Consider the following 27,204-nt stretch of genomic DNA (forward strand, 5'->3'; position numbering starts at 1 on the left):
GCAATAGCATACATTACCAACTTGGTATCTGAATACTGATTTTAACGCCGTCTCTACTGATCACTCTCTGTACTAAAATCCACTACATGACAGCCCCTAAACTGCTTTTGCTTTGTACACAGTGGTGACCAAGTCACCCTTTTGTCCCAGGAGGTTCTAATATTTAGAATAACCTGCTACTACAGAAAAATGGAACAGCCAAATAGGGCCCCATCTGGCCTTTTACCAGGCTCCACTGCTGCCCTTGGCATTGTCCCTGTAACCTGCAGACCATAAAGCAAACACTTCACCAGCCCACTATCAAGCAGGCACTTCCTCACACCAGGTTCTGGGTTGGAAACTGGAAAGCTCCTGCCATTCTTACAGTGTCCAGATGCGTCCGCTGGTGTTTGGCGCGGTCGCTGGAGTTACTGAAGGCCTTCTGACAACCCGGATGCTGGCACAAATACGGCTTCTCGCCTGTGTGGCTCCGCAAGTGGATCTTGAGATTTTCAAGCCTTGAAAAGGCCTTCTTGCAACCTTCAAACTGCAAAAAGAAAACAATTTTTGGTTGTTGAGAAGAACCCTGGATATTTGAGTCTGGGGGACAGGAAAAAGAAAATGTCCTTAGTTTGTACTTTGGTGAAAATGATAAAATCAAATCAAATCCAAACATTAATAAATATTGCTCCTAAAAATATCCAAATGTTTATGTGAACTGCATTTTCCACTGAATATACATGCCACTTTCTGTACCAGATTTGGGTCCCAAACTGATTTCTGTGATTACTTATGTCAGAGAAAATTCACTGTGAGCCATCTGGCTCTGTTAATAAAAATACAGTAATGTGTGTCTTAAAGATTTATTAAAAATTAACACACTTTTCCATTTCCAAATTGGTCTAAATTGAAGGAACTGGAAAAGAAGAAACTTTCTGACAACTAATAAATTAATAAGAAAAACTCAGAGTGATATATGAGAAAAAGGAGAATTGAAGATCTGAGAGTCCAGGATGAAAAAGACATGCGTGCACTAGATCAATATGATCATACATTTCCTTAACTATATTTGTAAGTTTTTCCAACCCTCAAAAGAGTGACCATGTTAATATATATGGTAATGACAAGGCTAATGAGATCAAGTTTTTAACACACTTTTATAAAGGAAGCTAAATAGTGCAAAATCATTTTCCAAATAAATACTTTAATCTTTTTTTACTTTTAGACATTTTGTTATCTAATTCATGAGGAAAAGAAGATAAAAGACTTAAGATTTCAATAAATGTGTCACTGGTTTGTCAATAGTATTTATTGACAGTAATATTTACTCAATGTCTTCTGGGGGCAAAATATCAGCTACTATTAATAGGGTCAAAGTGATTCCAATCCTTGAAGTAACAACCTAATAAAGAAAACGTGTTAGAGAAAGCCTATAAATGAAGCATAAAGGTAAGATGGGGATTTATCTTTTAACTCTCTCTTCGATGCTAAGTCCCAGAATATTTATGTTACTTAGACAGTTTAAATCCCATTTGAGTTCTCACTGGAAGGGAAACGGAGAAATATGGAAAACCTACTGGAATGAAGCATAATACATTTAAAGCAATTAAGAAGCCTCACTTCTTATAGAGAAATGCAGTGGGGTGAGGGTGTGTACGAAAGGAAGGTAAGTTCCAGATGGTTCCCATTCAAAATTAGCAGGTATAACTTAACCTTGCTGCAAGAAGTTTTATAAAACTCTTTGGCTCTCTTACTTACGATAATAGATGGTAGAGGACATTGTTCACAACAGAATGATCTAGAGCCAGCCAGGTTTTGGTTATTTGAATTCTCATCTTTAAGTAAAGGATGAACTAAGTAAAAAAAATAATTAAACATGTCATAACTCCATCTATTTAAATTGTCCAGATTTTGCATGCTGGAGTATTTTAAGAAATTTATGAAAGTTGTACTTATTTTTGATTGAGAGTTATACATGTTTCACAGACATATGTTGGTTTATTTCAATTTTGATATTTTGCTTAAAATAATTTTGGTGTTTTCCTGATTTCTATTTCACATAAAAATAAATTTAGCCTGAGCAGAAGATGAATGCTGACGAAGCCAACTACTTTTTCAGCAGAGTGAAAGGAAACGTCACTAGAGGGAGAGAGGAGTTAAGGGGCTCATTTCTGCAGCTTTTCAAGTGACTCTCAAATTTAAGAATAAAGGGGCTAAAAAATTAAGCCCCAACTCATAGCTAAGAGGCCTCTGCTGACCAAACCTCTGTTTTTAGGGTTCTCTTTGAATGACGACTCAGAGAAAACTCTTGGAGCTCAGTTTATTTGACTTGGAATCACCTGGTGGACTACACTTAGGTCTGAAATGAGCTTGCGGTTTTAGACACGCCAAGTCTGTAGCCTAGTTCCTAGCAAGGCTCTTTTGTAGGGTGGATTCCATTTTGGGGCCAGCTCCAGGGGCACGTACCCAAACCTGAGTAGGCCCCATATCCACTCTGTTCCACAGTCGCCTCAGATCTTGGTCTGAGAGAAAGCTGCATTGTTTTAGCACCAGGATGAGAGTGAATAACTACTTTAGAATAAGATTAATGAGGTTTCTGTGAGTACAGGATAAAACAACATCCCTAGTTCTATCATAGAGGGATTAGAAGGATCCAAGACATGTCCCTGACTAATTCAAACTGTTCACTTGATAAGACATAAACTATATGTAAGAATACAATTTCCAAGTCTTTCCAGTTAAATGTCCACTTAAATATTCAGTTAAAACTCAACTAATTGCTGTTATTACTCTTAACAGAAGCAATAATCAAAGACCAAAGGGCTTACTGGATTCCAAGCAAATCAGTGCAAAATGAACAATATCTCAGAACATCCTGACCATTTTCAAATACCAAGGACAGAGGAAAATATAGGCACCTGGACTGAAAATTACAACAAAAAGATTATCTGTAAAATAATCAAAATCCAGTTGATATCAGATGATGTTTCCTCTGTAACAAGAAAGGGCAGAAGACAATAGAATAGCATTACAGTATTCTCAGGGGAAAAGTTTATGAATGAAGGGTTTGACCTCATTATGTTGTATGAATAAAGGCAGAAGAAGAAAGGCAATTTCATGTAGTCAGGGGCTCATAACATACACCCCCAACTCACTCTTGTTGAAGAATTCACTTGCAGGAACCATAGAACCCAAGACCAGTAAAATCACACACTAAAGGATTAATAAATGCCTTGGTGAGGCACCCAATATCCAGCTCCTTACAGGAGTGTGCAGGGCACCACACCTGAATGAACTTGTCACATCGACAATTCTGCCGAAAGAGAAAGGAGGTGCTATTCATTTCTCTAATGGTGTCTGGATGAAACTTGAAAGCAAACAATTTTATCCTGAATCATTATCATTTATTATGGGAACAACCCTGTAATTCATCACAAGAATTTCCCCTCCCTCAGGCAGTTTTACCCCTAGATTTATAAGTTCAATTAAATGCAAATGCATTAAAAATAAAACAACATTTAGGTAGGCTTATAAAAGACTTATAAAATATACCAAAATTAGATTCTTTGACTGTTTGGGCAAATGGATGCCTTTTATCCTTCTTATTTTTTTCATGTTTTCCAAATCTTTAATGAGGAAGCAAGTCTCACCTTGTAAACTGACATCTACGCTTAGGGAAGCATGGAACATTAGGAGTGTTTCCTTGGGTTTGGCCAGATGCTTTCTCATCGAGGTTCCTAAAGTTCAAGCCCATCCTGAGATCCAAGGTCCAAATCATTAACTGACTGCTTGTGTCACTGCCACTGGACAACTCCTACCCAAATTGAACAATATCCTATTTTCAGATCTTCTGCTTCCTGGACAAACTATAGAACCATGAGCCCAGGACTCAGTGACACATGACTGAATGATCAGGCCAGAGTTTGCCCGAGGTTCAAAAACAGACTACGAACAGGAAAACAAGAGAAACACTAACCAACAAGCAAACTCTCTGAATCCAAGGGGGAAACAGAAGGTGGCTGAATAGAGCACAAAGGAGACAAATGCAGGGTGACAGTGTGGGGAGCAGCAGTGGTGGAAAAGGGGCCTGGTGTGCATTCAGCATACCAAGCTCCTTGCTAGAAAATTTCCCCTAAGTTAGTAATTTTATCTAAATAGCATTATTTTTTCCCAGCAAATACTGAGTAAGCCCTATGTGCATGAAAGCAAGGTCAGTGTGTACGACTGGGCAGGTTACATACTGATGCACCCCTGAGGAGTGTTTCTCAAAGACGGGATCCCTAGACCAGCAACAATGGCAGCACCTGGGAACGTGTCAGATCTACACATTCTCTGACCCCAGACCTATAGAATCAGAATGCTGGGAGTGAGGTCCAGTCATCTGACTGCTAACAAGCCCTCCAGAAGATTCTGATGAACACTACTACAGTGTGAGCAGGTGAGTTAGGGAATGCCATTCATACCGTGATCACTGTTCATTTATTGATGAAAATTTTGTGATAAAAGTGAAGCATTTTGGAGAATTTACCCATTTCTAATTCAGACAAGGGTCATATGGACTAGTGTAGTAAGCGACCACCCTAGGATGGAAAAGGCATCTCCATTCCAGAGTGGGGCAAAAAGGACAAAATCTCAGAATCTCCATCTCTTACTGAAGACTCTTTAAATTCCCAACTTTTTAATCTGCCACTAGGCAGATATCTGGTTCTGAAATAGGTGTGCCCACAAGTTCCCTCGATGGCCTCCTGACCAATAAAACATCCCATACTTCTGCCCATTACATTCCCTTGTTGAGAAAAAGCACAGAAGGGGAACCACCATTTTCTGTTTGCACATTTCAGTGGCTTTGCGGACACATATGGGAACGGTGCATGAAACTGTTAAGTGATAGAACTTACACTCATGGGTCTTGAAAATACTGCATTGAATGAAGCCTCACTCTGAGAAGGATTTCTTTAACTCTGAGGCTGTTTTCAAGCAACAAACTTTAATTAGAAAGTTTAAGTTATTGGAAACCTAAAAAACCTTAGCTTGTACCACTTTGCTAATTTAGATTATTTTATATTTAAAGAATCGTAGCTGGACTGTAATCACCATCTATATATATTGGCTTGATTACGGATTGTTGACATTAAGTGGCATTAAGATGACCTTTGAAATATTACTTTCCCTTTCTATTAGAGGCTTTTGTGTAAGGTTTTCAAAATGAAAGGCTCATTAGACACCATTAAAATAGGATTTATTCCATATGTGTAACCAATAATTAAGTAGAATATTACTCCCTCCCCTAATCAGCTACTTAAGAGTGCTGAGAAGCATAAGTTCATATTCAAAGCAGTAATAACAGCAAACCTTTCCTGATCAGGTTTCCATACCATTGCTAATGTCAACTAAACCCAAACAGAAAGGAGTCTATGATGCCGGACATGCTTTTTAAAATATACATTTGATTTGAATTAAGGCTTAGCGTTTACGGCTCTGGGAGGTATACACTTTCACAATTCCGTCAATTAAGACCAATTAATCCCATTAGTGATGGCTGATGCTAAGATACACAGCAAGAACTGACTGATGAAGTATATGCCAGTTCACATCTCCACATACAGCCCAAAGATAACAGAGAAGAAATGCATGGGCAGGAGGATCAGCAAATATTTCTAATCCTGCAGATACTGTCAAAGGGACTTCCACAATAAGTCCAAGAGTTCAAGTCCACTTGAATCAAGCATGTACCTTCAAAAGCCGTCAATGAAAGATGACTTCTGTGACTCAGAAAAAGATGGTCAAAGGGCCACCTTACACACTTGAGGAGAGGTGAGAAATTTGACACATGAATTCAGCTGGGATTTAGTTCTGGAAGCTTCTTTCTAGACCACTGCTTCCCAGCTTCACCTGGGAGACTTGTTAAAATACAGACTCTGCCTCACTAGGGCTAGGTGGGACCTGAGATCCTGCATTTCTAACAATCTCCCAGGTGATACTTCTAAATGGTGAATGTTTGAAGGTTACACTTTGAGGAGCAACATTCTAGGGATCATTAGGTCACCCTAATCTCGAAAAGGCACAGTTTGGTGGGATTTTAAAAAGAAGAAGTAAAATAATCAAAAGAACTAGAAAATAAATAAAAGAAGAAAAGAAAGAACCAAACTGTGGCAGTTTCACACCTTAGGTTGTGAAACAGTTAAATCTAATTTTAAAATTTAATTGGGAAGATAACAGGGAAAAAAAAAAAGTAGAAGAAAAGTCAGAAAAGAAGGACCAAGAATCACAAGAAAGACTGCAGAAGCACACTGGGGCCATCGGGTTTTGTTTCTCCTTCTGCGGACTTCACATTTGGACATACAGGTCACCTCATGCCACTCTGGTTACTGCTTCCAGTGCATTCTTAATAGTACTAGATGCTCTAGCAAATCTTAATATTTATATCAGTTTGTAGAAAGTGCTACATAAGGGAGAAAAAGAAAATCATTCAAATGTTTTGAGGCTTTTAAAAGTATCTAATTCATGAATCGATTGTGTGGAATAACAGGGAATTCCTTCTGCTCCTTGTTTTGTTCAGACTAATAACTCCACAATGGGGACAGAGAACATGCCCCTATATATTCTTGCTTTGTGATTTTACTCACGTTGCAGTCAAATCACCCTCTTGTCCTTAACAGAGCATTGTATTCAGGAGTTACTGGGTTTCCCTTTGGTTTGGTAAAAGGTAATACCTGATTTTATAACATTTCAAAGGTTCTACCCAGAGTAATAACAGCCTCACTGGAAATTTATTTAAAGTTGTGATAAGGTTGTCCCTGGTTAATTTGAGAGTCCTCTTAACTTCAGGGGAATCAGTGTAACCCAAACTGAGTTTCCAAAGGTTCCAAGTATCTAAACAGATTTGCACTTGCATTTCCTACAACAATCTTCAAAGTTTCCCTGACCCTAGGTTTGGCAGGGGCAGGAAGAGGGGAGAAAAGGCTGTGACACTTTGGTCTCAATGAGTCAATCACTCACTGAGTGCGTGCCAGTCATCTGGCATCTGGCATTCTGAAGTGGCCTACAGTCCTCATTTACCCAGATTATCTGGAATTATTAAAATTTTTGTAGAATTAATATCAAACTCTTTCTGTAATGTTTTCCTAAACTGTAATAAAGAGATTCAAATTACTATGTTTTTCCTTATTATTCTGGTGTACAAAATGGGCCTATTAACTAGCTCATACATACAACTTCCTGGCTTCTTGTGCTGCTTATTTTTGATGAAGAAATCTGTATAAAACAAGGTTTACTGAAATGGACAGTACATACACGTTTCGTATTGGTTTAAAGGAATATGTTGCTTTTTAACATTTGGGTCATGAGTAAGCAGCTGATTCCTAAAAGAGTCTTTGAAATGAGGTAGCAAATTTAATGAGAGTTCAACTTAAAAAATGAAAATGAAAAAAACTTTTCAAGAAGCCACAAGACAATGTAGAGAGAAATATGTTATTCCTGTTGTAACATTTGAACCATATTAAATTTTTGTGGAAATTATCAAGTGTCTGGTTTGTAACAATTGAAAGGATCTGAGGACAAATGGAAACTCATCATGGGTATTATACCATGACTGGAAAAAGAATATTCACAGTGCAACATTGATACTTAAGACATATCATATGGCCCTCTCTAGCTATTCTACACATATAAGGTATCATGTATTATTCATGTTATACCAATACAATGCCAGAGAACTACAATTTCAAGTGAATAATTATTTCTGTGAGTGGGTAAATAATGAAAACTGGTTGTCTGGAGGTTATGTAAACACAACAATAAGTTTTTGTTGCTGCTGTTGTTTATTAGTATTGATTTCATTCAATCTGTGAATACATATCCACAAGAGCATGTATACTTCAGGGGTTGACAGACAACAAAAAATGCATTTGATAACATGCCAGTAGAGCAAATACGTTTTATGGCTATATAATTAGCTCTGCATAAACATACCTATCTTAGTCCATCTTCTGTTGCTAGAACTGAATACCACAGACTGGGTAATTTATAAAAATAGAGGTTTATTTAACTCACAGTTCAGAAGACTGAGAATTCCAAGGGCATGGCAGCAGCATTTGCTGAGGGCTTTCATACTGTGTCATATCATGGCAGAGAAGCCAAGGGGGAAGTTGGCATGTGAGAAAAGGGGGCGGAATACAAGAGGTGACCTCACTTTACAACAGCCTGCTTTGAAGACAACTAATGCAGTCCCACTAGAGTGAGAACTCACTCACTCCTGTGACAATTAGCCCAGGCTCACGGGAGCAGCATTAATTCCTCTTAACAATCCAACCACTTTTTAAGGCCCACCTCTCAGCACTGATACATAGAGGGGGACCAGATTTTCAACATATGAACTCCAGGTATCATACTCAAAACGTAGAAACAGCTAAAAGCAACCAAAGTATTTAATTTTCTGTGTACCTGTGTTTCTGATCACCATGTAGCCAGGTATAATCCATGTACATGTATCTATAATATATAAGCATAATACTTCTATGAAGTATAAAGCATACAAATAAAAGCAGTGCTCAGATGTTTTACTACTCTATATTAAAGAAAATAATTATTTCAAACTCTAAGTACAGCAGTATACCAAGTGACCTCCTCCATGCAGACCATGCACATATTGAGTTTCTCGCACAACGAGTACTACATTAGGCTCTGCAAAAGTAACATTAGTTTTCATCTTACCTTTCCTGCGCTCATAATGTGTTGCAGGAGATAGACATACATGCAGAATAAATTTGGAATCTGACCCTGCTTGCTCCAATACCCCCATATTATTTTATATATATATAAATGAGATGACTACTGCAGAGGTGAGGAAACCAAGAGAAGTTTGGATAATTCATCCTTTCAATTTTAGGCAATATTTTTGTATTAAAAAAAGTCAGAAACATTTTCTATAACTTTAGTTTCTCCAAGTCATCTGCCTCAGAAATATACTTTCAACTTTCAGAAGTCAGATAGGGAAAGATGAAGTAAAAGACAACAAATTAAGCAAAATGAAATAAGAAGTAGAAAACAAAAAACAGAGAAAGAGACACTACAGGTCAAAGAAGGGAAGGGGGAGGAAGAAAGTATGAGATCTATGGCCTAGCATATATGTGATCAGGCCTGTCCCCTCTTAACTATCCCCCCATATCTCCTACCTGGGCTCCAGGCCAGCCAAGTTGCAGTTCCCTAATTAAGCAGCATGTTGCTCTTTGCCTCTCACTTTTGCGTATACTACTTCCTGTGCCTGGTAACATCCTACTGACCCTTTAGCTTGGTGCCACCACCTCTGGGAAGCCTTCCTTTAGGCTTCTGCCAAGGCACAACAGATCAGTGCCCACACATACCCACCATGCTTTGCCTACTGCCTTGCTAACACTTGGAAATACAGTAATTGGATTGTTTGTTCCCCCTACTAGGCTGTGAGCTTTATAAGGACAAGGTACTGAGTCTTATTAATACTTTCGTTGCCAGCACTAGGTACAGGGCTTGGCATATACTTGGCAAGTGATTGTAGATGATTTGCTAAATAAATGCTAAGGAAAATGGAGAGAATGAACTCTTTGTAAGAAAGTATATTGGTTTCCTAGACTTTCTTGTGCAGTAAGCTCATTAAGGCCTTTTAATTAGGTAGGGTTAGTTACTGCTCATGATGACATCAAATGGTCAACACTGCAAAAGCTTTTATAAAATATATTTATAGGTTTTAGATGCTGAATTTTAATGTCCTATAGAACTACTGTAAAATGTATCTTTAATTATTTTAATATTTAACCATGTGAGGAAAAATACTAATAACAACATATGGTTGTGTTTTTTGTGAATGTGAAGCATTTACTTCTTTATCGATATTCTGAGAAATTTGTAGCAACACTGGTGAAGTAAGTGAGCTGTTTTCCTACCACTCCCTTTTCCAAATCTGAGCTAAACATACAGATCTATTGGGAACATGTTATTAGCAATAATTCAGGGCACACAAATGTGTGCCTTCTTCATACATAAAGGAAAAGAAACTTTTAAATTGCCCTTTAAAAGCTGAGCTAATATGCTGTCAAATATGCCAGGAAAGAGCCTCTCATCAGAGTTTCTCATGCAAAGAAAAAAGATCTTTCGACCTTGCCCTGAATTACCCTGAGTCAAGTGTCCCCACACAGCAGGTCAAGCATTTTCCCATGATGCCATGCCTCTGTCAACCATCCTATAGCCAACCTCTCAGAATGGGAGGCAGAGACTCCAATCCTGTGTCCCAGGTTATAACTATGCTTGGCTACAGGGTTTGTGTTCAAAGCACATGGGCTGAAGCAAAGCCTTGGCTCTGTCTTCCCTGTTGGCAATGGACTTGGCTGCCCAGTAATTAATTGTCTTTGACTGCAAAGATGAGAACTGCCACTGCTTGCCTTCAGTTTTATTAAGAATTGGCATGCTTGGTTTAACAGAGCTAAGCAATATATTTATTTACTATGGTGTTTCCCAAAATGATTGCTGAATTCTGTCATCTCTTGACTGAGAAACTGTTTGCGGGTTGCAACAGAATGTATGCTAACATACATACAGCAACACAAACCTCCAAGACAAACTGTTTAGTCAATTTGCTTATCATATAGGCATATAGGTGCAAATATGTGCATATGCATTTGTGGGTACAGCCATGGGCACACACTTTAACACTTGCACACATATCCCACACAGATTCTGTAATAAATGTGTGTGTTTAAGATCTGTGTGCAGGGGTGTAGAAGCAAGCATGAATTTGCCAAGAGAGAAAAGGAAATTCACACACGAAGAGAATAATTTACCATAAATTGGCCCACACTGAGTTTATTCCAAAAAACGGAGTGCAAGATGCCAAATTTTTAATGGCTCTTGCTATTCCAGATCTGGCCCTGACAAGCTTTGGAAGAGATGCAAGTGGGCAGGAAAGACGGGATTAAAAAATTATATCTTAAGCCTTTTCACTTTCAAATGTAAAATTTCCACCACTGTGACGGGGGAAAAAGAGTGGCAGGGATATTTTCCTGACACTGTGCTTTTCTCAACAAAAAGCCATCGATTTCCACTATGCACTTCTTAAATATAAATCCTGTACTTCTTGTTAAAAATCATCTGTGACTGGCTGCCTAAAAAAGAAAGAGATATGAAAATAATGGAACTCAAAACCTTGCATTAGCCCTGGCGGCCATTACAAAGGGGTGATCTCAGAGTGATGCCTTCACTGCAGCTCCATAGTCCTAGGATTGACAATCTTTTGTGACAACCCACACTGGTTCATCAAAACCACTCACTTGCTTCTAAAATATTTGCGTCACCTCCAGTTTCTTTTCTTTCAAGGTGGAACTTTTCTGTATCGCTTTCCCATCACAAGCCTAGCTGTCACACAGCAGGGACTCAGAAAACCCTTCATTCTTTCCACTTGCTCTTCTCTTTCCTTGTCCTGATTTTAAACTACTCTATCCCATTTCTGAATGTCTTTCTCTTTTGGTTGATGAGGAAATCTCTCTCACATTTTACCCCTTCTTCCTACATGCCCTTCATCCTATATGTTCACTCATGGGTAAGAAACTGTCATTAAATCCATTAACTCTTTCTACTGATGACCTTTTAAGTCTTAAGACCCACACTCACAGTTATTCAATCACTGTTATGCATGCACTGCACCTTGATCCCTATAATTCTTACAAAAAATACCTTAGCTCAGAATTGTAACCTCAATCCCCCTGACTGTTCTACTTAATACACCTTCCATCCCCTCTCTGGAACTTGACTCCAATGATCACAAGAATAACAGATCTATGAAAAATTCTGCTTAAAATTATAAAGTCTAGAGTAGATGAAAACATTTCATCTCAGTTTAAATTTGATGAGAATATGGGTCTAATTATTTAGAGTAGTTGGCCTTTGCATTGAATTTAAAGTACTATTGTTTATTATTTCCATAAAAAGTAAAAGAATTAGTAAAATGAATTGTTTCCATGATGTGTTTCTTCCTTTATTTTATCTCTTCACCATCTTACAGAGCCAAAAATTTTGGCTGGAAAGTATTTAGCACATAGTAAATTCTCAATAAATGTGAGCCATTATCATCAACATCCATATGTATTCAAATTATCTACTATTTTATTGTTCCCATTTTACAAGTGAAGGAAATTGAGACGTAGAGAGGTTAAGTGACTTGCCAAAGTCACACAGCTAGTAAGTGAAGAGCCTCAACTAGGATCATGGCCTTTTGGCTCAGTTATTTAACCAAGTATTCCCTCCGTGTAACTCCAAAGGAATGTTATTTTTCAAGAGGCCAAGGAGATAAGAAAAGAAACCTGTCTTAGAAGGAATCCAGTTGTTCTCTTTTTTTCTCTTACAAAGTAAAATATATTAATAATTTAAATTCACAAAGACCAACTATCTTAAATTACACTAATCATTCTCATCAAAATCTGAGCACAGAGTTAAACCATTAGCAATGATGGGAAAGTACTGTGAGGCTTATGTTCTTGGCACAATCTTCCTTTTTAACTAACTATACTTCTCAAATAAAAACAAATGTGGTATGCATCTGTGAGCCACTCAGAAGCCTGGGCTGCTGAGAAAAAAATGCAAAGTGATACCTGGCATAAAAGAGTCAACATGGCAATTCTAGAAGAACCTACAAGATTATACATTCAGCCAAACAATTAAATATCTTACAGAAAGATCCCTTTTCATTTTATCAAATACAGGATCCTGAGAATTACTACCAATTTACTAACAGTAACAAAACTTGGCCCTTCTTAGGTGCATACTTAGCTTAGTTTTTCTTCAAAGTAACTTTACCTATGGAAAAAAGAAAGATGTTTTAGACGTTCCCATAATCTAACAGGTGCCTAATACCTATTAGGTGCTCAACAAACTGTCTTTTCCTGGAAAAATGATAAATCAATGGAATATTTGCCTAAATATTTGTTGTAGCACTTTCAATTCTGTTTGAGGCAAAATTCCTCAAGAAAGAGAAAAATAGTTCATTTTGCTATTTTCCACTGGTGGATATAAGAATCCAATCTGCATCATATCAGAAGACACATGGCTATTGACTGTTCCATTGTTAAACTTGGCCTAGACCTCTCCCCTGAACCCCAAGCCCTACTGTCTATTCAGTATCTCTACACTGAGGGCTCACAGGCATCTCAAAAGTACATATTCCAACACTTAACAATGACCTTTTCCCCCAGAGTCTTCACTGCCTGCTCTTTATTCACCCAGCAGTTCAGCCCCAAAACCTACAAGTCATTCTTTACATTTCCCTCTCCCACATACCTGCCTCTAATCTCCAAGTCTGCAACCATCTCTCAAACATGAATACTTCTCTCCATCAATATCTGACTTTCCCTAGGCTAAGCCACTATGGCATCCCACCTGGTCTACTTCAATGATCTCCTAATAGGTCTCCCCCATCCACTCTTTTCCTTACCCACCATCTAGTGTCACACTGAAGCTGGAGTCACTTTCGAAAACTAGAAATCTAATAATGTTCCTCTTTTGTGCAGAATTCTTCAAAGATTTCCCACTGGTTTTCAGATAAAGTCCAAAGCCTCACCATGGTTTATAAGTCTTGCTTGATGTGGCTCCGCCTACTTGTCTAGCTTCATCCTCACCTCTCCTCCCCTTCCCTTTGCTCCCTCAGCTCAATTTCTCAAGGGCGCCATGCCCCTTCTCACCTCAGGGCATTTGCACATGCTATTTCCTTTGCCCAGAAAAATGTTTTCCTCTTATTTGCCTGGTTAAATCCTAGGCATTATTTACAGCTTAGTTGAAATATTTCTTTTTTAGAAAAGCATTCTCTGTCCCAGTGGTTACGTTCAGTATCTCACATATACACCCTTATAGCATCCTCATGGGATGTGAGTCCATTAGGACAGGAACCAGGCTTGTCCCTTTTCATGATGCAGCAGCGTGTGCAGTAAGCATCCAATGCAGATGTCTTGAATAATGGACAAGTAACTTCTCCATTAAAATGCAAGTTGTTCATATTAAAATGCTTTCTTCTTCACTTCTCCTCCCTTCCTCTCTTTCTTTCTCTTTTTGAAACTATGCTTTTAGGGCTTAAAATCTGCTCAGAATAACCATAAATTCATAGGAACAGTGCTTGTTCTAACAATGGGGAATAATAAAAGATGACACAACGTACAGAACAGACCTTCAGGTCTGGAGACAAAAAAAAAAAGTTTGTGAAGCCCTCTATAATTTCTAAGTTCTACAAGAAATGCATGTTTTCTAGATTCTAACTGCACACACAGAAATATCTCAACTCATTTTGACAGAGCTATCCACCAGGGAGATGAATAAATAGCTTCACTAAATACATATGGTGCAATTACACCCAGCAATAAGTGACAATAGGTCTTGCTTTATAGTAATCTAAAAATTCAAAGCCCAATTATTTCAGCTTCTCAGTAAATAATACTGAAAAGACGTGGTAGTAAAGCAACTTAAGAACATACTGTATTAGTAAACGCTAATGATCTCTTTATGATCCACAGAGCCACTTCTTTTTCTTCTGAAGGAAAGAAAGCTTTTTGTAAATTAGGAAAGAAAAAAAAAAAAAAAGCAAGCCATCCATGAGCTACAGCCAAGAACAAAATGAAAGCAGGGAGTGCTCCTTTTGATCTTTCAAGAGTAGTATTTAGTTAAAGAATGTATGCTGGACTACAGAAAAACATGACCAGAAACATGAGCATTTGAGACCTGAAAAACAGACCACTGGCAGCTGGCCTTTTGAAAAATATATTTATAAGAAAAAATAAAAAATAAAAAAAGGGACCTGTACTCTATAGTTCTAAATTTCAGGGTGAGCTGACACTGACTTTAATAAAAGGGGTCAGTTTCAGACTTCTTTTTGGAATGCAGAAGCACTGCAAGTAATTGGTATAATTAGCAGTTTAGAAATGCAAATCAAATTCGAACTTGAAATGACTGAGATGGAAAAGCAACATCAACAGGGAAAAGAGGAGAGAGAGAAACAGAGGAAGAAGTATGAACACACACACACACGCACGCACGCACACACACACTGGCCTTTCTGGATGTGTCTTTTACTGAAGACACAGTAAAGACAGATCTGGGATCCAGCTGATCACTGGCACACTGACTGAACTTTTAGACAACCGTGGTGAGAGAGAGAGGGGAAACCAGAAACTGCCTAGCCACAGCTTCCCCCAGGCCAAGATAATCTGGAGAATGACAATTCACAAGGCAGATCTGGAAAAAAATGCCTATTTACGCTTCTGTTTGCATACTCCCTGTACTTCTGGTGTTTGTTATTTTTCTAATTTGAGCAAACCATGTAAGCTTTTGATATCTCAAAAATAAAATCATATGGCTAATAAAGTATTTGTTTAGGGAGAAAAAAGTTCACTGACATAGGTTTACTTTTTGGTCACCTTACTACTGGGAAATCGTAATCCACCTCTTTGCTCTTCTGCTTACTTGTGACCCATTTGAACCAGAAGCTGCCCAGAGGCACCACCACCCAGGGGAACCCTGGCACTCTCTCATGCTCCAGACTGGACCTGGCCAGGCTCACTCAATTTGCACCTTCTTTGCACACTGTATTTTTCCTTTCTAATTCTTTACCTATCTGCCATTAAGTACAAATTTCAGTAATCATCTGCTTAACAGCACTCCTGGGTTCTGCATCTATTTTGTTCATCTATTTCCAGAGCCTGTCGCAGTGCCTGGAACTTGCCAGGTGCTCAATGCACGAAAATCACAAATTCTGGGATTGATGAGTAATAATGGGTCAGATTATCCAAATGTCAAAGCTACCCTTTGGATCTTCATTTATTCAATGATCGAAAGTCAATTACTGAGACTTTATCAGGTAATTTTTGTATGGAAACAACACATAATATCTGAAACAATAATATACCAAATGGTATCCTCGCGCAGTGCTTCTTAGACTTTAATCTCCTTGGGAGTTCCTTATAAAGCAGACTCCGATTCAGTACGTCTGGGATGGGGTCTGGATGCTACATGTCTAAAAAAACTCCCAACCGATGCTGATGCAGCTGGTCTTCAGGCCACACTTTGTTTGGCAAGATCCTGGGGGAGCTAATTGACAATCCCAACCCAGCTTTCCCCTTATGCAAATCTTATTTATTTTTCATTAAAAAAAATCACATTGTGATTGCAACCTAGGCAGTTCCTGGTTCAGATATTCATAAAGATGTATTCTTGGGCTGTTGAAGAGCCAAGTCACCACTTCTTGTTTTTTTCTGAGATTTGAGGGATCTGCACTACACATATTGTCTGATAAATTCTGCCTCTCACCAGAAAATTTAGCCATATCTTTAGTACCCCAGTGAAAGATTCACTTGTATCAAGGGAATCAGGCACGGAAAAAAATGAACTTGGATTTTCCATAGGGTATTCTTTTTATGGTAGAATCTTTCGAGAATATTTGCCTTGTTTTGTTGGTTTTTTGAGAAATTGTTACATATGCAGCACTTAAGTATTTATAATGTACAGAAGGTCCCCTTTATCTCTTAGGATTTATTTCCACTTATGTGATCAATATTGTACAGATCATTCTTTCCAACAGTTTCTAAGCTATTGTGGATAGACTAAAATGGGCTGATGGATATCAATATTTTGATCTTTATACTGACTTCTGTATCTCTTAATATTCAATGATTCCCCCTTGTAAAGTGAGGGTTTGAGTTGTTTCTTCAAACAATGACACAGTAATATAGATGTTTTCTGCAGGCAATATCTGAGTATTTCTTTGTACAAATGGTCTTGCCTCATATCACAATGCAAAGAGCTGATAATGTATGTTTAATGACTTTTCAATGGATTAAAAGTAAGCCGTTGAAAACATATTTTTGATAACAATTCTTTTGTTGGTACTTGTTGGCTCTCCTGGAGGAATATTGCCAATGATAATTAGATTTGCTCATTATACATATATATATATAATATATATATATATATCTTCTCCACCTCACATACACACAGACACAGACACACACACACACACACAAACGCATACACACACATGCATTTGCTGAAAAAGTAAATATGTGGCTTTATGTCTGTAGTATACCAATCAACATATCAAAATCCAAATTTAGAATCCTAATTCACAATACCACTTTTTTTTCCCTTTTTTCTCCCCCTCACTTGGAGTAAATTAAATTCAGCCTTTGTTGGAAGGAAATGTAAAATGTGTTTCACACATATATTTAACACTAATCTGTTCTCCCTACCTTAATTATGCTTTGAATTTCTGTGGGATCTTATATTCCAGGGTCTCAATTTACTTTTATAAATATTCATTGATTTTTTCCATCTCTATTAATGGTGCTAAAAATTACCTTTCTTTTTGCATTTGGAGAAACTGAGGCACTAGGGAGCAATCTATGGTTTGTCACTTAACACAACCGTAGAGCTGCAAATGTGACCTAGAAGCTCCTCGATAAAGAGGCAACCCTCCTGCCAAAGCTTAGAAATAATGGTACAATGTTCACTGGAGGATTAAATCAGAGCCAGTGTGCTCACATTCTAGGCACAGCTACATTCTCTGTGTTGTCTTTTCCTTAGTACAAAGTGCAGTAACAGAATAGCTGCCCCGTGGTTAAAGAGAAATGATTACAGAAAAGAACAGTTGGAGAAAACAAGGCAAAAGTACTTGGATTTTACTCAGTGGGAGTCCATCACAGTAACTAATGGGCTGAGAATGTTTCTATTTTTTCACCAAGTAATCCATATGCAAATTTCCTGCAGTATTCAATATGCACTTCCAAGCTCAGTAAATGTTTTCTATTCTTTTCTGCTTAGCTCTCTCAGCTTTTTCCAATTAGGCCCTGTTTATTTAGAAAAAAAGAAAATGTCTAAAGGAAGGATTAAGCTCTGTATCTTATGGAGAAAGAACGAATATTAGAAATTCTTTCAGGATCTAGAGGATGCATTCTTTACTCATCCTCCCCGCTGGGATGGGTAATGAGAATAAAGTAAAAGAGGATGAAGCTTTTTACTTCATTTGGTTTGTTCAGCTGAAAACATGCCTTTGACGATCTGGAATTAAATCCAAAATGCGTGACAATTCAGACAATGGTGCACATGGAATAAGCTGGCGGGTAAAAATAAATAAATAAAAGAGAGATGCAAAAGCTCAAAAGGCCCCACCTGGTGAGCAGAAGTTCTGCAAAAGCAAAGGAATTCACGACGTAGAGAGGACAAGGGGACAGGCTGCGGAGAGACAGCACAGGCTAGAGTTAGTGGCTGTGCCAAATGAAGACAACCTGGGGAACAGAGCTGTAAATCAGAGAGATGTTGCAAACGCATGGCCTCCCAGGGTAGTAGTCAGGGAAGACGGCCAGCATGAGTCAGGCCTTCCCATCTTTAGTCACTGTACCCGTGAAGACATGTGGTGTTCTGCCTATCTCTGTTAGGTTTTAAATTGAAAGTTGAAGGTCAAATTGTGCTTAAAGAAAAAAGTAAGACAGTTTCTCAACTCAGCTTCAGATCTTTTCTATCTATTTGTTTATTTATTGAAAGAGAGAAAGAGAAATAAAAAAATCCCTGAACTTGACTTCCTTGGCAGACAGGATGGAGGTGTCATGGTGCCTGAGAAGGAATTTCTGACCCTGAGGATGGCCTGCTTCAAGAGGCTGCTGTGACACCACAAGAGATATTATAGATGATATTTTACAAACCTAAAAACATCATACCGACGAAAAAGGGGTCAGGAGCAGTAGTTATGGTTGGCGTTGGATTAAAGAACAGGAAATAGCCAAGATGCTTCCAGGATCTTGGAACAGATTCTCACCAAACAGGGTTGTAAAGAACTAAGCATGACAAGTAGCAAAATGTCAGATTAATTTTCTCTCCTAAATTAATTAATTTAGGGATTCAAAAGCCATAGAGAGTAATAATTGAGAAACTATAGTTAAGAATAGACTGTTCACCTAGTGACTAAATAATACACAAAGCTCTTCAGAAATCTTCATGATAAGTTGACTTGCCTAAAAGACCATAAATAGGAAAAATCTGGGGGAAAAAAGTGTCCGTATAATCAGCAATGAGAAGTCTCCCTTTAATGACAGCTGTGGGGAAAGATGGGCACCTGAAAGAAGTAGTATATACATACAAGTGATTGACTAGGATCATACCCTAGATTGCTCCCATAAGTATTTCCTACCACAATTGACATTCTCCAGATTCAAAAAAAAAAAAAGAAAAGAGAAGAAAAACGAAAAGAATTCTTCATCTGTGGTCAAACTACCTGCTTACATTGTCCATGAGAAAAAACTGTTGTGGCTACTACATTACCTAATGGTCATTTATAAAAGCTGACTTTCATTCTTTAGCGTACCAGTTGAAAGAAAAAAAAAATCACCTCCAATAGGTTTTATATTTTCAGTTCCAAGACACGGCAATGCTCTCAAATTTCAGTTTCTCAAGTCTCAAGCTTCGAGAAAAATAAACCAAACAAAAGCCTGCCAAAAACCCAGGCTGGCTATTAAAATGTTACAACCAACCACCATGAGTTTGAGACTATAGATGGTATCCAAATTAACAGAAATGTCCTGGACAGAAGCCTTCAGATCACCATGGAACGGGCTTTGATGCCCTTTGTCTAATTCTGTGGAGACCCAATCCTTAAGCAGAATATTTTTGGCCCATCAAATAAAGGCCTTTCCCAGGAAGCCAAAGGGCTTGGAGACATCGCTCTGATTCTCAGCCCATTCTTAAGTAACTCAACACACTGGATCTAACCCCTAGCTTTAGAGTACACCAAAAGACGTTGCATGAAGGGCTGCTTTTTTTTTTTTTTTTTTCCGTTTTGATCTCACAGACCAGTTGTATTTTCTTCCTCCTTTCATTACTGACGTAACTCCTTCCATGTGCCAACTTTGAATAATCCTCAAACAGTAATTTCATTACAGAAACGATCTCAGTTGATCAGGCTGTAATGACTTTGGATGTTTCGTCTTTATCTGGCTTTTTTCTTTTGCAGCTTCACTGACATGATGAGAGCTCCCCAAAAAGGGCAGGCTTCTGCCTCAACTCTCAGGTACATCAATAATAAGAACAATCTACACTTGCAGTCACAAGCTGATTAAGCTCCCATATCTTCCCTGGCAAATCGTCTAAGAGCTCCATCCTTGAGAACTTGCCCTGGAACTCACAGCATGGCATAAGCAGTTGGAACTAAAACCTGAAAAATCTTTACTAGGCCTCTAAGCCACCTGCCTCCCACAGTGCGGCGGAATGGGAAGAAAATCTCAAAGTGGCTCCCTATCTACAGTATATATCTGTTATTTCTTTGATGGTGTGGCCTAGGGGTCTCAAATGGAAAAGCAGGATAAAATAATCATCAAGCAGTGGGTTTGGAGCCCTTTCCTGAGAGTGTTTTACACTGCCTACACATTAAACCTGTTCTTGTTTATGCAGTAATCAATGTATTTGGATTGAATAACACTTCCCCAGTTTGGCTGCCTAGCCAATTAATGTCTTTGCTTTCACCTTTATAATTAGCACATTTAAAAGAAGATTTAAAAAGTTGCTATTGAGGTGGCAGTGAGGAGAAGGCACTGAGCCTGCGTGTGCAGGAGGAACAAAGACTCAAACTACAGGGAGTTGCAAGATGAACCATGAGATGGGATTTGCATATTGCAGACTTGTCAACCAAGGGACTTATCAAGCAGCCCTAAGGATATACCACCAGGGCAGTACTGACATAGAAAATTAGATCCTCACCCCAGAGGCAACACTAGAGAACAGCGATTTTAAATAGAAGCCACATTTAAAACCTTGCTATTAGGCACATATATATACCATGACTCTGGAAAACAGACAAAGAAATGTTAGCACCAACAGACTTCTTGTTGAGGTTTCTTTCATTGTCATTCCCAGTCCATCTCAGATGCACAAAGGAAAGGGCTTTTTCATGTTTTTCCTTTTGTCTGAAAAAATTAGGCATTTATATCACCTGCTCAGATTCACACAAAGACACACACCATAGATATTGCAAGGCTGTGCAAAATGCTCTGCCTGAAATGCCCATGTTGCAAATCAGGGAGCTTCATGGGACTGGCAAACAAGACCTCAAACAAAGAGATTATCATGGTTAATAAATCACATCTTCAGTGAGGGAATTTAGTGGCAGCAAACGTCACACTCTTAAAGTTCTTTATGAAAAGCTGATTGGTAATGGAAAGCTGTGGCTCCTTTGGTAATCCTAACCCCTGATTGACTTTCCACCAGAATGTTCCAACATTGCCTTCCACTCTCTCAGTTCCCTGGAAACATATTTTGGAGGTAAATGTCTGCCATATATGACTACCAAGCTCTTAAGTGAACAATTGCACAATTCAGAGTTTTCATGAGTCTTCAGGAGCTTTTCCTCCCACATGTATAATAACAATAAGGCTTTTTGAAGATGAGAGGAAGAGAAAAATGCACCATTTTTATTGAGTGTCTAGTATGCATGTGCTATGCCGTGGGCCAGACACTTTCATAAAAGTTTCCTAAGTTAATTCTTATTTCAAAAAAAGTCATGAATCATTAGAGTTATTTTACTAATAAAGAGATCAAGACTCAAAGAAGTTAAGCAATAATGCCCACAAGTAATGCTAGTTGGGGTTGGAGTCAGACTGATGTAACTATAAATCTCCTCATTCTCCCCCCTCTATTCTGCTATTCCAAGATTCTTAATGGGCTTCTCTTTTTAAGTGCAGGGCCCTGTCTTATACTTCATTTAATAAACAGGCGTTGGGCTTCTACTCTGGGCTGGACGCTGTGTAGGATCTCAGCACACAAAGATAAATGGGATAGAGTCCTTGCTCTCAGGAAACTCGTCCAGTATTTGGCCAGATGGCCATGTAAACAAACAAATGCAATAGAATGAGATATAATAAAAGACACAAGTAAATAGAAAGAGACTGTAAATCTGGGATACTATACAGGTGGGTGTCAAAGTATAAACAGGAGTTCAATGTGCAGAGTGGGTGCTTAGAGAAACACAGACAGAAGAAATAATACTGGCTAAAGCCCAGAGGTGGAAAAATAGACAACATGCTGTTGGAGGAAGCCATAAGAGAATAGCAAGAACTTCTTGCTGGTTAAATATGAGGTGAGAAGTCTGCATTAGTCTTCAATAAAGACTATAGGAAAGCTTTGGGATCTACTCTGTACTTGCCACATTGCTTTGTGTTCAGTAGGCACTCTATGAATATGGGCTTTTGCCGTGGTCTGAATGTTTGCATCCCTGCAAAATGCATATGCTGAAAACCCATCCTCTAAGGTGATGGTATTAGGAAGTGGGTCCTTTGGGAGGCCACAAGAGCATTCTGCAAGGATTAATGGGCAGACCCCTCTTAAATGGGATTAATGCCCTTATAAAAAGAGACTCCAGAAAGCTAGCTAGCTAGCTCCTTCTACCACGTCAGGACACAGGGAGGGGGTGCTGTCCATCAGCCAGGAAGTAGGCTCTCACCAGACACTGCAACTGCTGGCACCTTGATCTTAGATTTCCCAGCCTCCAAAACTGTAAGAAATACATTTCTGTTGTTTATAAGCCCCCCAGTCTATGATATTTTTGTTATAGCAGCCCGAGAGGACTAAGACAGCTTTAAAATGACAATCAGAAAATGTAACTCCTCTGACTAGAATGCTCCACTGGCTTCCTACAGTACTCACAAGAAACTCCAAATTCCTCTTTGCAGTTGCCCAGCAAGGCCCATGTGATCCGGTCTCTGCCACATCTGTGAGAAAATCCCTTCCCTCATCCTCACAAGCCCTGTAACTTCTCTTCCTAAAAGGCATAAAGCCCTTCCCTCCTCAGGGCCTTTCACATGCCATTCCCTGCCCCAACACTTCACCTCTGACTCTTCTCAGGAGTATTTCTTCTCCTAGAGTCTCAACTTTATTATCACTCCCTCCCAAATAGAGCATAGTGACTATTTGGAAATAGGGTCTTTGCAGAGGTAACCAAATTAAAATGAGGTCATTAGGGTGGATCCTAATCCAATATGTGTGGTCTCCTTACAGAAAGAGGAAATTAGGGCTGGGAGCCTTGGCTCAAGCCTGTGATCCAGGGACTTTGGGAGGCCGAGGCAGGTGGATCACCTGAGGTCAGGAGTTCGAAACCAACCTGGTCAACACGGTGAAACCTCGTCTCTACTAAAAATACAAAAATTAGCTGGGCATGGTGGCGTGTGCCTATAATCTCAGTTGCAGGAGAATTGCTTGAACCCAGGGCGCAGAGGTTGCAGTGAGCCGAGATGGAGCCACTGCACTCTAGCCTGGGTGACAGAGCAAGGTTCCGCCTAAAAAAAAAGAAAGGAAATTTGAACACAGCGACAAACACAGAGGGAAGATGATGTGAAAATACAGGGAGAACACTGTGTGAATACGAAGATGGCCATCTACAAGCCAAAGAGAGAAGAGCCTGGAGAAGATCCTCTTCTCACAGCCCTCAGAAGGATCCTACCCTGCCGACTTCCAGTCTCCAGAACTGTGAGACAATAAATTTCTGTTACTTAAGGCACCCAGTTTGTGTAGTTTGTTATGGCAGCCCCAGCAAACTAATTCAGCTGCCACATTTTCCATTTATTTCTTCTACAGCATTTGCCACCATCTGGAATTGTCTGGTTTATTTATTACTTGTCTCTTACTATACCTATTCATTAGAATGCTGTCTCCATGCAGGCAGGGGTCTTCTCTTGCTTTGTTCATCATTCTCTGACACTCAGGATGATCCTGGCACATAGTGGGTCCGCAGTATGTTGAATAAATTAATAAAAAGACTGTGTTTTGGTGGACCAATAATTGGTAGTTATTTATTTGTCATGTACTCTAATGAACCTACACTTGGTCACAGGGCCTACCCACCCTGGGCAGATGACAGAAAACTAGCACTTGGTGAATCAACAGAATTCACCAGTAGTGAGATCAGCATTACCCACTGGTGCCTTACAAAAATGTAGCTCTTTGCCCAAGTTCTTCATATGAACATAGTTTGAAAGATCTAGTTGTTTCTTTCAATGTCCTGATGTTTTGCCCAACCAAATTCAATTGATTGAAATATAGCCTGCTGATGCTTTCGTAAGGCTAAAGAAGTGGATGGCAACCCTCCACCTCTTTGCTGAATTGTGTAATTGGCCTGCCATAAAGAATTGGGGAATTTTAACACATTCCCCATTTGGCTGAGCTCACCAATTATTCCCCAGTTGCTATCAGAGCCACAGACTTTTCTTCTTTGGGGTCATTAAGCTTGTCAAAACTAATCTGTCACCACAACTGCTGACCCTCATTGCTCTGACAGCAGCACAAGGATCACCCTGAATAGGCTCTTGCATTATAAGAAAGTAAATGGCTCATCAGAACCCACTGTGCTCTTGCTGTTGCCTTAGAATGGCCTTCTGACCCCAGAAGACGTAGAAACAGTATCCCATAAGTGACACAAGTCACAAAACCCCGTACTAATCATTGTGGTGTTATTAAAAATAAATAAACAGGTAGAATGAATAAATGCTTGGAATACAGGCTTGAATCTGATATGTGACAAAAATGTACTATTCTCCAGCTTTGACAAAATTCGAATATATTACATGTTCTCTCCATGCAACCATCCGATAGAAGTCAGGTGGAATTAAACATGCCATAAATCATAGGTCTCTAATAAACCAGTCAGAATAACATTCTTTGAAAGTTTCTTGATTGTAAATGCAAAAATATTCCAAAATCAAGGTTGCCAACATTCAATAGGAAGAAGGAAACTTGCTGTGAGGAAATAGCATCCCGTTTTGAAACAGTACTTTGTGGGCTCTCCCATATTGAGAATAGTTACACACCATTTGCTAAAGTTGGCAGGTTTAGTGAGTCTACACACAAGTCTCTGCACAATTAGACAAAGGTAAGAACAAATCTATTATAAATTTCAAAAAGATGAGGGGATCTTCAGTGACTGCCAATCAAGCATCATGAAAAGTTGCATTAATTCTTTTCAGGCTGAAGGATACCATTTAATATAAAAACTAATGAAACCTTCAAGAAAATTAGTTACAATCTCAAAGGATCTTGATATAAACATGGAATATGAAAACAGCATTTACTGGTCCAGCATGGTGGCTCATACCTGTGATCCTAGCACTTTGGGAGGCTGAGGCAGGAGGATTGCTTGGGGTCAGGAGTTTGAAACCACCCTGGGCAAAATAGTGAGATCCTGTCTCTACAAATAATAATAATAATAATAATAATAATAATAATTTTAAAAATTAGTCAAGTGTGATGGTGCACACCTGTAGTCCTAGCTACCTGGGAGGCTAAGGTAGGAGGATGTCTTGAGCCCAGGAGTTTGAGGCTGCAGTGAACCATGCTGGTGTCACTGCACTTCAGCCTGGGAAACAGAGAGCCTTGTTTCAAAAAAAAAAAAAAAAAAGAAGAAGAAGAAGAAGAGGAAGAAAGAGGAAAATAGCAGTATCAAAGAACTTTTGTTCTTTTCTCCTAAAAAGATGCAACCCTAAATAGAACTGAGTTTAGAATAATTGGCTGCAACTAAATTTTCTTGGTGGCAGTATAGATTAGACACAATAATACTTTCTTTAAATAATAAAGAGAGGCTAGAAATACCTGGTGCCCACACTCATGCCTCACTAGCTTCTTCCCCAGCAATCTTAATTTTCTCTTTTTAAAGGGGGTACCAGTTCCCTAATGAAAATTAACACTATAAGTGTACAACTGGCAAAAGGATTAAATCTCTTGACAAAAAGCCAAGTCTTTGGTTGTTTACTTATATTTATTCAAACAAATCTGTAGGCTCATAGTTTGTCACTGATGTCATGCCTTTGAGCAGTTTTTTGTTTGCTTTTTGTTTGAGAAGAGATTACAGGATGGGTTGAGGAGCAGCAAATAGGGAGAAACAAGAGAAAGGGGGGAATGTGAAGGCCAGAATTCCATGGGAGTCGCAGATTCAGCTGAGTGCTAATGATGTCATTTGGTCTTCACTCTAGCAACAGGGATCCCCCACCCCCACACCCTGCACTTTCAGGAGGAGTAAGCTAAAAACTTGGCAAATGGCATAGTAACAAAGTCCTGAATTGGCAGCCAAGATCTGGATGTGAATTTTAAGTTGTTTTCTCCCCAAATGTCCAACAAGATCTGCTGTGATTTAAGAAGGGGGGAAAGAGATTTATTGAGGTATAAAAAGCCACATTTCAGAGTTGCCAGTGCTAATCAATAACTGGAATTTGACAAAAGACCATGTTAGGCTCAATAATGAAAAGGACACACATATAAAGGCAAGTATAATTACATGGTATAAATAAGGGAGAGGTTGCCAAAGACTGCATGTTGCCAAGTGCCTCAAATATTCATGTTCTTTGAAAGACTTATTTTTGTGTCTACGGAGGATGAATAAACCTCACTTAAAAAAATAAGGCTCTTCCCAAACCTTTGCTCATTTCTGGAATTGAACCCTTTTGCAGGTTCTGAAATATTTAACTTTGTTTTTCATTAATTCGACATGTTCACACATCCCCTGCACTTCTGGAGCTCTGAACAAAACTGGCAGTGAGAGTATGCTGGAATATTGAAGTGAGGACTGCTCCCCCACTATCACTGGCCCTGCTGGAGATGTGCCGCTTGTTCTCATAAGACGTTAGGGCAAACTCTGCACCCTTCTGAAGTCTGAGTTATCACAGGAAACTGAAAACCTCTGGTGCTTAGCCAAGTGGCTTCCCGTCTCCAAACTGTTAGTGACTCAGCCAGAGTAAAAGTCAGCTCTGTGTACACTGGGACCATCCTCTAACGCAGAGACCAAATGAGAGGAAAATTAATTGCTGAATGATAGAAGTTTCCTCTTTGACTCTCCAAGCAGGGGGGTCATTTAAGAGTTAACTTCTGCTTTGTTCTTCAGCGTTAGAAATGCAGGTAAAGCACAGATTGGGTTCACTGCCAATCCAGATTGATAATCTGATTGTGAGGCTGAAGTGGCATCAGGCCTCACTGAGACACCAAGGATGATGGTCCCTGGTGTGAAAACTGTAAAAGAACTAGCCCTTCAGAGACAGTGCTTGGAAGGGCTTTCCATATCACTTGAGTCAGTTTCATGTTTCGTTTCTGAATCTAATTGCCATGAAACTACAATGAACCAAACACTATACTCCACTGGTTGAATTGGACACTTTTTCCAATCTGTGATGGTGCATGCACTGCTTCAGGCTGTCATGCATTTTC

General features: G+C 39.0%; 1 protein-coding gene across 5 annotated transcripts in view; it reads right to left on the reverse strand.

Annotated features, from left to right (window-relative positions):
* GLIS3 (GLIS family zinc finger 3) overlaps positions 1–27,204 on the reverse strand; it is a 499,006-nt gene that overhangs the window by 112,519 nt on the left and 359,283 nt on the right. For all 5 annotated transcript variants that reach the window (XM_033237228.1, XM_033237227.1, XM_033237231.1 and 2 more), the window contains one exon: positions 365–526. In XM_033237228.1, the coding sequence (XP_033093119.1) occupies positions 365–526 (162 nt within the window). The remainder of the gene's footprint in view (positions 1–364; positions 527–27,204) is intronic.

This window comes from Trachypithecus francoisi, unplaced genomic scaffold (assembly GCF_009764315.1).
Source record: "Trachypithecus francoisi isolate TF-2019V2 unplaced genomic scaffold, Tfra_2.0 Lachesis_group16, whole genome shotgun sequence".
In the NCBI taxonomy this organism is placed as follows: Eukaryota; Metazoa; Chordata; class Mammalia; order Primates; family Cercopithecidae; genus Trachypithecus; species Trachypithecus francoisi.